General features: G+C 39.3%; 1 protein-coding gene across 3 annotated transcripts in view; it reads right to left on the reverse strand.

Annotated features, from left to right (window-relative positions):
* The window catches only part of lrrc28 (leucine rich repeat containing 28), a 151,212-nt gene that overhangs the window by 132,070 nt on the left and 3,184 nt on the right, over positions 1-15,958 (reverse strand). For 2 of the 3 annotated variants that reach the window (XM_051920757.1, XM_028822799.2), the window contains exon 2: positions 6,277-6,529. The exons of the other annotated variant lie outside the window; for it this stretch is intronic. In XM_051920757.1, the coding sequence (XP_051776717.1) occupies positions 6,277-6,462 (186 nt within the window). In that variant the 5' untranslated portion in view covers positions 6,463-6,529. The remainder of the gene's footprint in view (positions 1-6,276; positions 6,530-15,958) is intronic. 3 annotated transcript variants of the gene reach the window in all.

Below are 15,958 nucleotides of genomic sequence, written 5' to 3' on the forward strand. Positions count from 1 at the left end.
TATTGAGCCAATGCTCACTAAATGGTTTCTGCATTTCTTTGCTAAATACAATGGCAAATAATAGATTCTCTTGAAACATGTTGCCTTTAAGCTAGCTGACAAATAGCATCTTTCCAAAGGTGATGGATGTTCACTTTCTCATTGTGTTTTCCCTTTTAATTGCAAAATATTGAAAGGTGGTCCACCTAGTCAGATAGTATAGATTTTTAAGCACTTCATCATTTGCATTTCCTTGGGGAAATTTGCAAATCAAAACGTTAAAAAAATAATAAACTTCAGAAATATGGTACTATCAAAAACTACTTTAATTTCAAGAAAGCCACCATTGCGTTATGTATTATATGCAAACCCCAAACAATTCAAAAAGAGTTTAGCTGAAAAACAGCATACGCCCATGTTTCACAAAAGTGCTTTTAAATTGGATCATAAAAAGCAGTATGAGTCTTGGAAAAGCATTCACACCCTTTAAATGTTTTCAAATGTTCCTGGATTCCAAATAATACTTGCACATCTTATTTCAATCTGTATTTTATTACAAGCTCACAAGTTTAAGACGCATATTTCCCAACTGTTATTTAGATGTTCCATTCATACATTTCCAGAAATTATTTTTCCACAACTGGGCAGGACATTTACTCATAAAACAACAAAATACAGCCATCAAATAACCTAAAATGCCCATATTTGAAAAAAAAAAAACAATATTCAAAATGTATATAGACATGAATGAGTGAAACCCTGGTTCCAGTTGGTGTGAGGTAGTGATAACCACTCTGCCACATTATTCTGAGGTTGGATTCTGAGATTTGTTTTTGCCCTTGTCACCTTTTTGTTCAGTTCTGAAAAAGTAGAAGAAAGCAATTTTGAAAACATATAATCTTACAGCTTGAATAACTGGGACTGATTTGCACAAAAATTATTTAATTTTGTTTAAGAAATGGAATCTCTCTCTGACATACTAACATTGAGTATTTTCAGCCAATGAATTACTCAGAAGTTTGTAAAGAAATGCTACTGGGTCTCCCTTAAACTAATAGCAATACGTCTGCATTAAGCCTCCTTGTGACTGTGACAGCCAAGTCAGAACTTTTTTTTTTTCATTTTCTTACTTTATAGCTATTACAGGAGTGTGCAGACCATAGTTTGTATATTTATTTATTTATTAACTTACTTATTTATCTATTTATGTATTTAAAGAGCTTCTATAAAAAGCCAGATTTCCCCATGGGAATAAAGTTCAATCTATCTAACTGCATAAAAAGCAATCTAAGAATGGAAAAACCTGATTTTTTTTTAGTGAATAGTGCCAAATTATCTTTATAATGAATAATTTATAATGAATGATGTAAACAATAGTGTTAACTGTAGCTTGGAAACTTTGTTTGATTCCATATCCAAAAGTGACTTTGTTTGAAGTTATGTAATATTTTTTTCCAACAATCTGGAATATTAAAAGTGTTCTACATTATCACATTACTGTAAAGGAATGTCATACACATTCATTTTTCTACAGTAGGCATTTAGAGCAAAGAGAACATAAGTTTAATAGAAATAGGATCTGACAAATAAAAAATGGTGACTGGCTTAACTGAGTGCATTTAACTCCTGGATTTGGAAAATGCAATTGAATTAGTTTACTTTTTAATCAATACTATATATTTATAATACATTTTTATTTTTTTGCACATGCTGTGTGATGGCCATGTAGACTGTGAATACATGTGAAGAGACACAAATTTATCAGTACAGTTACCGTGTGACAGACACACACAAGCAAACTGAAATACACTCCAGAAGCTCCAAACACAACAGTGCATAAACAGAGGCATGTTAGTTGAATCCTCCTTTAATATGCTTCAGTGGGGCTATCTATTAACAAATGTTAATTGTGTGCCTGCTATTACTAAACTGAGCATATCTCCCTTTGAGTTAGCTTTATAAAATATATTTCTAAAATAATCATTTTTCAGAGGAAATATGGAGTACTAAGGCCGACAGAAAACATACATTGTCTTATTTAAGGACCTGAAAAAACAACAAATAATAATTACATAGAATGGCAACCGAAAACCCAGACCTGAACGCATGATTTTTATGGTTTAATGGCCTGCTGCCAGTTCTAATTTATTAGTAACTTTGAACATGGCACCTCAATTATCTTAACAAGAATTATAAGCAGCAGATAGCCAATAGAGTGCATGTTAAATATACGACAATTTGCTATAATAAAGTGAGAAGTGCATAAGTCTCTAAATAGTAAAATTGAATAAGAGTGAATAAAAAAACAAAAAAACAGATTCATGCTTTGAAACCTATGCCTGGGAATTACCATCTACAGGACTATAATTTACTCACTTATTGAACACGATTTGTATGATTACAGATTCTCATCATCTAATTGCTCTTCTCAGACCAGTACCAGGTGGAACATCGCTGCTAACCAAATACTTTTCTTTTGCTGTGATGGAAGAATCCCACTTCAACTTTTATATCAAAATGGGATCAAGTAAGTGTATAGACTATATTAAATTTAAAAGAATGCATTTCAGTGCTATAAAGACATTATTATTGATCAATTTCCAATTGATTGCTATTTCTCTTCTTTGTCTGCTTCACTTTCATTGGGAGGAGGGACTTTGTTAAACGTGATGTGCTATGTGACTAAATTTATTTAATATACGGTGATAAGCTGCCTGTACTTAAACAAAAACACCGGTAACTCAATGATCCATATAAGTGCTAGTGTGGGTAAACTGCCAGGTGGAGACATAGTGCAATATATGCTCCAGAAATTACTAGTATTTTGTAGGTAAAGAAATAAGAAGAGTAGGAATCATCATAAATGGTATGAAGAGCTGGCAGTACTGAAACCAGTAAATAAGCTTGGCCCTTCAAATGTGTATTGGGATATAGGGTAGAGGTCTGCACTCCCGTGGGCCTTGCAGTGCCCAATGCAATTCCTTGCAATATTGGACTAATTTTCAGTATTGCGGGTGGGAGCAGGCTGTCGACACCCAGGAGCTAGTATCTGGGAAATAAAAATTTTAATTTAAACAGATCGTACATTCAATCAATATATCAGTTATGACACAAGCATATATACTGTCTTGCGCACTGCCTTCTGAAGATTGCAGAGCCCGAGTAGAAACAGCATTTAAAAAGGAGAGTACAAGACTGCGAAACTCACTAAAGGCAAGTCTGACATTTGGCAGTCATTTTCAGTTGTTATCGGTGGCTAATGGCAACCAAGTGCCGTTTGCTTGCTTTGATAAATGTGCTAACATACAGTGGACACAAGTCAGGCACCTCAGGTTTAAAGCTCCACATATACGCAGTAGCGAAGGGTCGAACTAAGCTGACATTCTTAACAGATTTATCAAAAGTAACAACCAACACTAAAAGCGAAGCACTGGATAAATGTGCAGATTTGTTTCCAAGGATATACGGCTTTACGACACAGTGTCTAGTGAGGGCTATATTCAAATTCAGCAGTACCTGGGTGCCACGGCAGCCAAAACTCGAAAGTCTTAAGTTTAACGAGATATTGTCTCATTTGACAACTGTATTACAGCACATGGTAGATAATGCCCAAAAATTGAGAAATATTATACATGATATGCTAGAGACTGGTGGACCGAAAACTTTGGGAAAACCTCTTTCATATAGTATCTCCAACCATCCATTATATTAATGTGAGCTATATTCTTGTGTCATGGGTGCTTTTTCACGACTGCATTCGAAGCAAGTATAATTAAAACGTAAAAGCATTCACGCTTTACCGTTTGAAAAATGTAAGAGTTTTTGGAATTAACTGCAAACACGATCGCTGCCTTGCGCGGCTACACCAAATTAAACTGTAGTGCCCATTCTTAACACGATTATCTCAAGTGCTGTTATACCAGCAGTGATGGAAAAAGCACACGAAGTTGCGCAGCTCCTGACTAATTTAAAAGAGGTCAGTCAGGTATTTTAAACAAACTGGACAACAAGGTACGCTTACAAGGTCGCTCAAACAGTCCACTGGACCAGTTGGAACTCTAATTTCGATATGCTGGATTCATTGCTGCATCAATTTGACGATTGGCCACATCAATAAAAACATACAGCTGTGGTCTCTTTTCTGAAACCGTTCAAAGGTGCGCTGACTGATTCAGAATTAGATATTACGACATCTGAAAGAACTTGTCAATAGAATATTCAGTAGCAACATTTCTCACCCCAAAGTATATTTTATTTAAGAGGATCACAAAGGCGCAGGAACAAGAAGATTTGCAAAAATTTGTAGTAAGTGTGTTTGATTTAGTGTAATTGCATTAAAAGAGTGCAGTGAAGTTCACTTGACAGCCGTTAGTAACGCCTTCTTCCCTCTCAGAGCTAGCGAGCAGATGAGGGGATGCCTGTATATTCATAGTGCTTTGCTTGGTTACAGTGTGCTTCTATTGATAAGCAAAAACTACTGTGAGCTGTATGAAAAAAACTCTTATAAAAATCTCCAATAATTTTTCAATGTGGTGTTTCTTAACAGTAATATACTGACTAGAAAACGTACAGTATATGTACGACTTGTACACAGACAGCACCAACCTCCCATGTCTGTTCCACATTTTTTTGGAATGAATAGCAATCATTAACATAGATCATAGTCTATTTCAATATAAAGCAGTATAACATAGATCATAGTCTATTTCAATATAAAGCAGTAAACAGTTGCCTACTTACAAACTTTTAACAAGACACATTGCTTATAATGATCTTTTTTGTTCCTTTCTGTGAAAAAGACGTGCAGACTTGTGCTCGGAAATTACTATTTAAGTCCCACTGGAATATCTGTATTAAATACTGATGTAGCAGAATTGTTGCAAAAAGAAGTGAAAACGATGACTGGGACAAAGAGGGGAAAACTTCAGCCACCTCCTTGTACATGATCACGTTAAATAATCTTATCAACCATATATGAATTTTTTTCCATAAAGAAAGCAGGGTGTTTGAGCGGACAAAAGTAGAACAAAACCATTAGGGTGAAAGCGGAATGGGGCAAATGAGGCAAAGTGTATGCGGGAGTGGGTGGGTGCAGGTTTAATAAAAAAATCAGTGCCACGCAGATCTCTAGTATAGGGATCCTTAGGTACCAGATGGAGCTCTGGCACTTCTGATCCTAGAAACAACACCAATGGTAGGGTTTAAAGTCCATTCCCTGCTGTGGCCCATTTAAAGTTAATAGCTATGTTGGAGCAAAGGTCCAACAGGTAGGAAGGTAGTAAGGCCATTAAGAAGGAAGAATGGAGAGAGACTGAGTGGTTTTTGAGGTAAAATGCATCTGGACTATGGGGAACTGGGGAAGCCCACCCACCTGATTGTCAAGGCGTTTAACCTGTATAGAAATATCCAACATTGACTTTGTTTTTGATTATTTGGTTTGTGTGGAATATTGCACTGCTTTTAAAAAATAAGTTCAAGATTAGGGTGGCATACCAAGATCATCCTTATCAAAGTGATGGGGGCACAGAGCTGCAGTAGTTACTACTGTGTCGCATGGACCTAACATCCTGGATTTGAGTCCCACATCCAGTCTCTGTCTTTGTGAAGTCAGCATATTCTCCCCATTTTTCTTGTGCATGCATTGGTTTTTCTTAAATGATTCCAATTTTCCCCTCACATCAGAAAAACGTGCACATAGATTGACTAGTATTGTTGCTGGGCCAGGCTCCATCTCTCCATTACCACCAATTACCTTAAGTAGATTTGACAATGTTATGTTTATGTTATTTAATTGTTGTTGTCTAATGCAGATTTTAGAGAGCAGGTTAAGCAGAGCATTATAGATATGGATTAAATCTTCTAGCTGATTTGTTATTTAAATCATCAGGAATCATATGGACACACTAGATCTATAAATAACCTAATATGTGCAGACACATGGTAACTTTACATTGCCCGTCATAAGTAATGTGTGCAGATAAAATACCTGGTCTGTGATGGGAAAATTTGCCATGAGTAACTGGGTTGACATGCTTGCTTTACTGTTACATAAAATTGGAAAACTGTAGGTGGCTGGATAATAAAGATAAACCTAGTTTTTCCCAATTTTCTGTAGGTTTGATTTATAGCAACTACTGTTATAGCTACATCTCCAAGCATCTGAATTTTATAAAATTATTTAAATGAGTGCAAGAATAACTGATCAAGTAGATCTTACATGAATAACAATTGAAAGTGTAAAGTGAAGCTCCACGCAAACGGTGGATTGGTTTATTACTGTTTACATTACGTTCGTACCAATGAAGTGAGAGAGTTCCTCTTCATGTAAAGTCTTTCCAAGAACTGCAACCCTTCATCTTTCAAAAGCTCCAGAGGAAAATGGCTAAGGTTTCTATAATTCAGAAAAAGATTCTTGTGCCTCTCCTGTTTTGCCATCCATATTGTTTCACAAATTTCAGAAGACATGACTCTGGTGTCCCTCATGGGTTCTTAGCTTTTGGCAAATACATACATTTTCAATAAACAGGATATGCATCTACCTAGAAAGCATCTGAAAAAAAGCAGAGAAAATGTTTAAATGTTAGCAGTATCCATGTGAGTTACTTAAGAAGCCCTACAATTTTGACCAAATATCCAGTTTACTGTATTCTCCTCATTTCCTGTAAACTTCAACTGGTCATGTCCAAATTTAATCAATGGTACGCTGATCTAAAGCTATAGATCATAACAACATCGAACTTCACAAGTACAACAAAAATAAAACAAGTTAGAAACTGTATACATGGTATAACGTTTATGTGCATTCAGGGATACACTGCTTTGAAAGTTAGAGTATTTTTTATTTTTGTTTAGTTACTTTAGCAAAAAGTCACTTATTACATTTTTATTAAATATTTTTGTAAAAGTGAGTGACAAATTCAAAAATAACACAAATAATAAAATGCAATTACATTTTTATCTATACTGTAATAAAAAAACATGTAAGAACATCTGGCTTGGATAATAGAGAGGTACTGTTGTCAATAACAGGGTTGTAGGTGGCATGTCTTTGAATAGCATTTTATAATATTATGTAGTTAAAAAAATTGTGGTGCCTGAAATAGCATCACAGACAGTACATTTTCAACTCAAGTGATGTACAAATTACATCAATTGATGTCCTGTTGTTAGCTGTTGATATACAGGATCTATGGCTAACTGTACTTCAGACTTCTTAAACATAAAATATTTGAAAGAACTAACCGATGAAAAGGTAAAATCTATTTTGTACTGAAAAACAATGGACCATGAAGGATAGTAGTTCAGTTTCTCAAATTATTATTATTACAATATAATTTAAATCATAGATAGATAGATAGATAGATAGATAGATAGATAGATAGATAGATAGATAGATAGATAGATAGATAGATAGATATCAAGGGGAAATTCACATACTCCAGCAGCAGCATACTGATACAAAAAAACAATATTAAAGATTGACAATAATGCAGGTAAAAACAGACAATAACTTTGTATGATGTTAACGTTTACCCCCCCAGGTGGAATTGAACAGTCGCATAGTTTGGGGGAGGAACGATCTCCTCAGTCTGTCAGTGGAGCAGGACATTGACAGCAGTCTGTCGCTGAAGCTGCTCTTCTGTCTGGAGATGACACTGTTTAGTGGATGCAGTGGATTCTCCATAATTGATAGGAGCCTGCTTAGCGCCCATCCCTCTGCCACAAATGTCAAACTGTCCAGCTCCATGCCAACAACAGAGCCTGTCTTCTTCACCAGTTTGTCCAGGCGTGAGGCGTCTTTCTTCTTAATGCTGCCTCCCCAGCACTCCACCGTGTAGAAGAGGGTGCTCACCACATCCGTCTGGTAGAACATCTGCAGCATCTTATTGCAGATGTTAAAGGACGCCAGCCTTCTAAGGAAGTATAACAGGCTCTGTCCTTTCTTACACAGAGCATCAGTATTGGCAGTCCAGTCTAATTTATCATCCAGCTGCACTCCCAGGTATTTATAGGTCTGCACCATCTGCACACAGTCACCTCTGATGATCATGGGGTCCATGAGGTGTCTGGGCCTCCTAAAATCCACCACCAGCAACTTGGTTTTGCTGGTGTTCAGGTGTAGGTGGTTTGAGTCGCACCATTTAACAAAGTCATTGATTAGGTCCCTATATTCCTCCTCCTGCCCACTCCTGATGCAACCCACGATAGTAGCAGTGTCGTCAGCGAACTTTTTCATGTGGCAGGACTCCGAGTTGTATTGGAAGTCCGATGTATATAGGCTGAACAGGACCGGAGAAAGTACAGTCCCCTGTGGCGCTCCTGTGCTGCTGACCACAATGTCAGACGTGCAGTTCCCAAGACGCACATACTGAGGTCTGTCTTTAGATAGATATTTATATCACCAGATATGAATCTACTCCCATCTCTGTCAGCTTGTCCCTAAGGAGCAGAGGTTAGATTGTGCTGAAAGCACTAGAGAAGTCTAGAAACATAATTCTTACAGCACCACTGACTCTGTCCAAGTGGGAGAGGGATCGGTGTAGCATATAGATGATGGCATCCTCCGCTCCCACCTTCTCCTGATATGCGAACTGCAGAGGGTCGAGGGCGTGGCAGGCCTGTGGCCTCAGGTGGTGAAGCAGTAGCCTCTCCATGGTCTTCATCACATGTGATGTCACAGCAACAGGCCGGAAGTCATTCAGCTCACTAGGACGTGATACCTTTGGGACTGGAGTGATGCAAGATGTTTTCCAAAGCCTCGGGACTCTCCCCTGTTCCAGGCTCAGGTTGAAGATGCGCTGTAGAGGGCCCCCCAGCTCCAATGCACAGACCTTCAGCAGTCGTGGCGATACTCCATCTGGACCCGCTGCTTTGCTGGCATAAAGTCTCCTCAGCTCTCTGCTCACCTGCGCTGTTGTAATTGTGGGTGGGGATGTCTCTCCTATGCTGGTATCAGCAGAAGGATGTGTGGAGGGTGCAATACTCCGAGGTGAGAGTGAGAGTGGGTTAGGGTGGTCAAACCTGTTACAGAAGTTGTTCATTTGGTTTGCTCTCTTCACGTCTCTCTCAATGGTGGCACCCCGCTTCGAGCTGCAGCCAGTGATGATCTTCATCCCATCCCACACTTCCTTCATGCTGTTATTCTGCAACTTCTGCTCCAGCTTTCTTTTGTACTGCTCCTTCGCCGCCCTGAGCTGGACTCGGAGATCCTTCTGCACGCGCTTGAGCTCATGCTGATCACCGCCTTTAAAAGCCCTTTTCTTCTGGTTCAAAAGGCCCTTGATGTAATTTTAATCCATGGCTTGTTGTTAGCATAGCAGCGTACACAGTTCTTACTGGAACTACAATGTCCATACAGAAGTTGATGTAGTCAGTAATGCAGTCAACAACCTCCTCAATGTTCTCACTATGTGATCCCTGCAGGATATCCCAGTCTGTAGTTCCAAAGCATTCTCTCAGAGCCTTCTCTGCCTCCGGGGACCACTTCCTGAATGAGTGTGTGGTTGTAGGTAGGATCTCACTCTTTGTTTGTAGTGAGGCTGAAGCAGAACCAGGTTATGATCTGCTTTCCCAAGCGCAGGCAGCGGTGTGGCGCTGTATGCGTCTTTAACGTTTGCATACAGTAAATCAATAGTCTTATTTCACCGGGTGTTACAGTCCACATCCATATTACTAACTGAGAATGCTAAACCGGATGATGGACGCAGGCACATCCGGCCATGGGCCGTAGCTGCAAAAAGACGTACTGCGCAGGCGCAAAAAGAGTCCGCGAGAGTCGGCTGAGGAGCCGAGAAAGGCGGACAAAAGAGGGCGAGAGAGGCGGATGAGGGGCCGCGAGAGGCGCAGGCGCAAAAAGAGTCCGCGAGAGTCGGAGATAGGCGGACAAAAGAGGGCGACAAAGGCGGATGAGGGGCCGCGAGTGGCGGACAAGACCACAGAAAAAAGGAGTGAGCACATACAAAAAGAAGAAATGAGGCGCAAAGTCAAACGCAGGAAAAGCACGAAACACATTGCACACGAAACTAGACCCGAAAAAAAAAAAAAAAAGAGGCTCGCGCACAACAGCAAGGCACCCCCCCCCTACAGGCACCGGACGGGACACACACCAAGAGGAGGATTGAACAAGCCCATGGAACACAAAAAAAAGAACACAAAACCACCCCACAGACCCTACAAGCAAGGGACGGGACACACACAAAGAGGGGGATTCAACAAGACACAGGAACACAAAAAGAAAGAAGACGCTCGCGCAACAACAATCCTCAACCACCCCCCACCAGCCCCCCCCCACGCACATCCATAAGAAGTCACACCCAAAGCCACATATTCTAAAGTGAACGTCAGCACCTTCACACTAGACAGCATAGGTGTCAGCATTGGTGGATCTCCTTACAATAAAGCACTATTAACCGTTCAACTGCAGAAAAGGAAACATATTAACAGTGACTGCGATCCTCCTTATTACTTATCCATATTTCGGATGCTGAGAAAGAAACAAGTCATGAATACACGGTCACGGGTACAAAACGAAAAGGAAAGGATAACAGGAACAAACACACGAACACGAAAGAAACAACAAAATAGACGGCTATGCAGCATAGGTGGATCTCATTACAATGAGGCACTATTAACCGTTCAACCGCAGAAAAGGCTCCATATTAACAGTGAGTGCAATACTCCTTATTACTTATCCATATTTCTAAAAGAAAAAATGTCTCGACTCCAAAAACGCAAAGCTCAACTAAAGCTTCTAACTAACTATGTACCTAAAAGTAAAAACTTTATGAACTGCGTTAGATCCTACAATAGTTCATTTGCTTTTAGTAAATATCAGGCCACCAAAAGGCAGTGGCCCATACTGCTTTCCCATATGTGCACAAATACTGAATCGCATTGGAACAGTGCACCCTGAAACAAATCAACAACGCAAATATGCACAAATCTACATCCTGGATCCACATGACGCAAACTATCAATCAAAGTGCTGCATCGCAACAGGCACGGATTCAAAACGAAACACCTCCCGTCTCAGACATACGTTAACGGCAAGGAAGGCTACAACGGGCGTCTCACACAGCACAGGCAAATCGATTACAGCTCCAAAACAACACGTCCCAAATACTACACATGCAACAACGCGCCTCTCAAACGGCACAAGCAAAACATACACCGGGAAAATTCATTCGGATTAATGAATGACATTTGCAATCATTGTCATTCAGTTCACTTCCCTGAAGAAACAACTGGCAATACAAGTAATACATTTAGACGTTGTTGTCAAAAGGGTCAAATTAGACTGCCTTCTTTACATTCATATACTGAATATCTACAGAAGATTCTAACTGACGATGTACCTGAAAGTGAAATCTTTATCAACTGCATTAGATCCTAAAAATCGGTATCCACTATGAACATTAACGGTGGCACTGAACGTGACATCCGTCTTCAAAAAATGTTGTTTATTGATGAATGTACAATGGCATGAAGTCACTTACTCAACACCATTCATAAACTTCTACAAACGTTTATGAATAATAATATTCGATTTGGAGGAAAGGTACTTTTATTAGGAGGAGATTTTAAACAGTGATTAGCTATTCTTCCAGATGCCATGCACTCAGCTATTGTTCAGTGCACCTTAAAATACGCAGACAATTGGCATTGCTTTCAAAAGATACAGTTAGTAAAAACTGATGGACTTCAGCCACATATTATTACAATTCCTCAAGCCTTTATCTGCGACGACTTAGTTACAGAGAGATTTGGAACAGCAATCTCATTAGACCAAATGCCCCTTTTAACACAACGCACTATATTATGTCCAAAAAATATTAATGTGGAAAACATAAATACCCAAGTCATTCCATTACTTCCTGGAGAGACACAACTCTTTCTAAGCTCTGACAAACTTGACTCTGATCACAACAATAACCATCTTCATTGACCTTACAAGTTCTGAGCTGGAATTACCTTTTACACTTAAACGGCGTGTACAAAGAAATTTTCCAATAAACCTTTACACTGTCCCACACACTTTATTGTTTGCTTTCTATTTGCATCATCTACACCGTCACACTATTCTATATCTCATTCATACATCACGCTCTTTGTCATTCCCAACACCAGGGGTTGGCGAGCGAAGCGAGCAGGGGGCGGAGCCCCCTAGTACTTGGAGAAGGCAGGTAATGTTTTGTCCAGCGTCACATGGTTAAAGTCTCCAGCGATTAGCACAAGCGCCTCAGGGTGCTGCATTTGTAACTTGGCAACAGCAGAATGGATGATGTCATTCACTGTCTCCACGTCCGCCCGAGGAGGGATGTATACAATAACAACAATGACATGTCCAAACTCTCTGGGCAAGTAATTGGGACGCAAACTTACGGCCAACAGTGCGATGTCCCTGCAGCAAGTGGAGACTTTGACGTTAACATGTTCAGAGTTACACCACTATATATTAACATAGAGAGCGAGTCTTCCTCCTTTGTGCTTCCCGCAGGTACTTGCATCTCTGTCCGCTCTAACTGTGCTAAACCCGGGTAGCTCCACGTTAGCATCTGGGATGGTGGTAGTTAGCCACGTTTCGCAAAAGCACAACAAACTGCATTCTCTGTAGGTCCTGACATTTTTCACCAGCGCAGTCAGTTTGTCGATCTTATTTGAGATTGAGTTCACATTTCCCAGAATCATAGAAGGCACCGAAGGCTTAAAACGCCACTTTCTCGCAAGCCACTTCATTTTTAGCTTAGTGCCGGCTCTGCTGCCACGATACCGCCTTCTTACCTCATCGGGTAAATAGGGAACCACACCGGCACTGGCATTTGTTCTCAGCGCTCGAAGTTGAGTACTTGAATAGACGAGTCTCGGCGTGTAAAAATCCATGCCCACGTTGTAAAAGTAAGTGTGTCCAGGGAACGAATCCACATAAAATAAAGTGATAGGAGTGATCATTAAAAGAGAGAAAAATAAAAGTAGAAAAATAAAGTCGTACACGGAGCTGCTGAAAAGGCTGCCACTCTCGGCGGCGCCTGAGTCAAAAAATACTAAATAATTTTTATTTGCAGTTATTGCAATAGTGAGATTGTTTTTAACGTAACACAAACACAAATTTATTCACTGCATGCATAACAAAATGCAAAACATGCTTAGGGAGCCAGTTTTCTCTTCCATTCACTTCTAGGTAAATTAAGTTGTGTATATTTCTACTTTTACTGTCATGGATCATCTAATTTACCTAGTATGATTTCAAGCAGCAGGGGAAGTGGGCTGGTGTGTCAGAGATTTGCGCAAACTGGCACAACTGCTTATATAAAGATCATCTGGCACAAGTTGCTACTGTGATTGTGAGTCTGCTGTTGTTTAATTCATGTTTATTGGGATCTTATTTTGCTGCAAAACAGTAATGAGTAAAAAAGGAAAATACAGTGGGGCAAAAAAGTATTTAGTCAGCCACCAATTGTGCAAGTTCTCCCACTTAAAAAGACGAGAGAGGCCTGTAATTTTCATCATAGGTATACCTTAACTATGAGAGACAAAATGAGAAAAAAAAAATCCAGAAAATCACATTGTCTGATTTTTGAAGAATTTATTTGCAAATTATGGTGGAAAAAAAGTATTTGGTCAATAACAAAAGTTCATCTCAACACTTTGTTATATACCCTTTGTTGGCAATGACAGAGGTCAAATGTTTTCTGTAAGTCTTCACAAGGTTTTCACACACTGTTGCTGGTATTTTGGCCCATTCCTCCATGCAGATCTCCTCTAGAGCAGTGATGTTTTGGGGCTGTCACTGGGCAACACGGACTTTCAACTCCTTCCAACAATTTTCTATGGGGTTGAGATTTGGAGACTGGCTAGGCCACTCCAGGACATTGAAATGCTTCTTACGAAGCCACTCCTTCGTTACCTGGGCGGTGTGTTTGGGATCATTGTCATGCTGAAAGACCCAGCCACGTTTCATCTTCAATGCCCTTGCTGATGGATGGAGGTTTTCACTCAAAATCTGACGATACATGTCCCCATTCATTCTTTCCTTTACACGGATCAGTCGTCCTGGTCCCTTTGCAGAAAAACAGCCCCAAAGCATGATGTTTCCACCCCCATGCTTTACAGTAGGTATGGTGTTCTTTGGATGCAACTCAGCATTCTTTCTCCTCCAAACACGACGAGTAGAGTTTTTTTCATCTGACCATATGACATTCTCCCAATCCTCTTCTGGATCATCCAAATGCTCTCTAGCAAACTTCAGACGGGCCTGCACATGTACTGGTTTAAGCAGGGGGACACATCTGGCACTGCAGGATTTGAGTCCCTGGCGGCATAGTGTGTTACTGATGGTAGCCTTTGTTACTTTGGTCCCAGCTCTCTGCAGGTCATTCACTAGGTCCCCCCGTGTGGTTCTGGGATTTTTGCTCATCGTTCTTGTGATCATTTTGACCCCACGGGGTGAGATCTTGCGTGCAGCCCCAGATCGAGGGAGATTATCAGTGGTCTTGTATGTCTTCCATTTTCTAATAATTGCTCCCACAGTTGATTTCTTCACACCAAGCTGCTTACCTATTGCAGATTCAGTCTTCCCAGCCTGGTGCAGGTCTACAATTTTGTTTCTGGTGTCCTTTGACAGCTCTTTGGTCTTGGCCATAGTGGAGTCTGGAGTGTGACTGTTTGAGGTTGTGGACAGGTGTCTTTTATATTGATAACGAGTTCAAACAGGTGCCATTAATACAGGTAACGAGTGGAGGACAGGGGAGCCTCTTACAGAAGAAGTTACAGGTCTGTGAGAGCCAGAAATCTTGCTTATTTGTAGGTGACCAAATACTTACTTTCCAGCATAATTTGCAAATAAATTCTTTAAAATCAGACAATGTGATTTTCTGGATTTTTTTTTCTCATTTTGTCTCCCATAGTTGAGGTATACCTATGATGAAAATTACAGGCCTCTCTCATCTTTTTAAGTGGGAGAACTTGCACAATTGGTGGCTGACTAAATACTTTTTTGCCCCACTATATACAAACTAAAAAAAGTTTAAATTTGAAACAGTACATTAATACATAATTGAAATTGCATAGAATATTTCTCTGTTGTAAGATAGAGGAGCTCAAAAACAAGAGTGCTTTAAAAATAAGAGTTTTTGAATTCTCAAAAATGTGTACTATGTATTCTATTTGAGATATCTTAACAGAAGCTGAACTTTCTTGACAAATTCCTCTGAAGAATAAGTATGCCATACTTCATCAATTTCAGTCCACTGGGAGACAAGTTGTTTCAAGTGAACAGACAGACATACAGATATGGCAACAACAGTAGCTCTTTCATGCATTATGTGTAAATGCACCAAAAGGAAAAACTATACTGTGATCTAAGAGAGCACTAAATCACAATGGGTATTAAATTCTGTACAAAAAAAGTAAAATGGAACAATGCTTTATGTTTAAAATAGCTAAGCATTTCCCTATTCCTGACATTACAAGATCATTGGTAAATCAACATGTGTAAAAAGTTCATTCTCTATCCATTATGCACACTGTTGGATTTTTTTTTTCTTAAAAGTTAATATGTCAGTTATACTCAAATAAATCTGTTTTCTATCTTAAAATTAGCATTTTCCTATAATTTATAAAACACTGAATACTCATTAGGATTGGAACTTTTTTTTACATTTACAAGAATAACACAAGATGGGAAATACAGTGACTGCTGTAATACATCACCTAATCAACAGAACTGGCTACCAGATTAGCTCAAAATTACATAATATTTTATTACTGCAGGAATGAAGACTAAAGTGAAGGTAAACACTGGTTGAAGTAAATAGACTACCTATATATATGCACAATGAGGTTGTGTGCATTTTTGTGTCTAAATATTAATTAATTACTGAGATACTAACAGTGCACATTATACACAAGCAAAGATATGTCCACATGTTGGGGTAGAAAATAATAATAGTTAATGATATATGTTATATCATATCATTCAATT

Source organism: Erpetoichthys calabaricus, chromosome 17 (assembly GCF_900747795.2).
Source record: "Erpetoichthys calabaricus chromosome 17, fErpCal1.3, whole genome shotgun sequence".
Taxonomy (NCBI): Eukaryota; Metazoa; Chordata; class Cladistia; order Polypteriformes; family Polypteridae; genus Erpetoichthys; species Erpetoichthys calabaricus.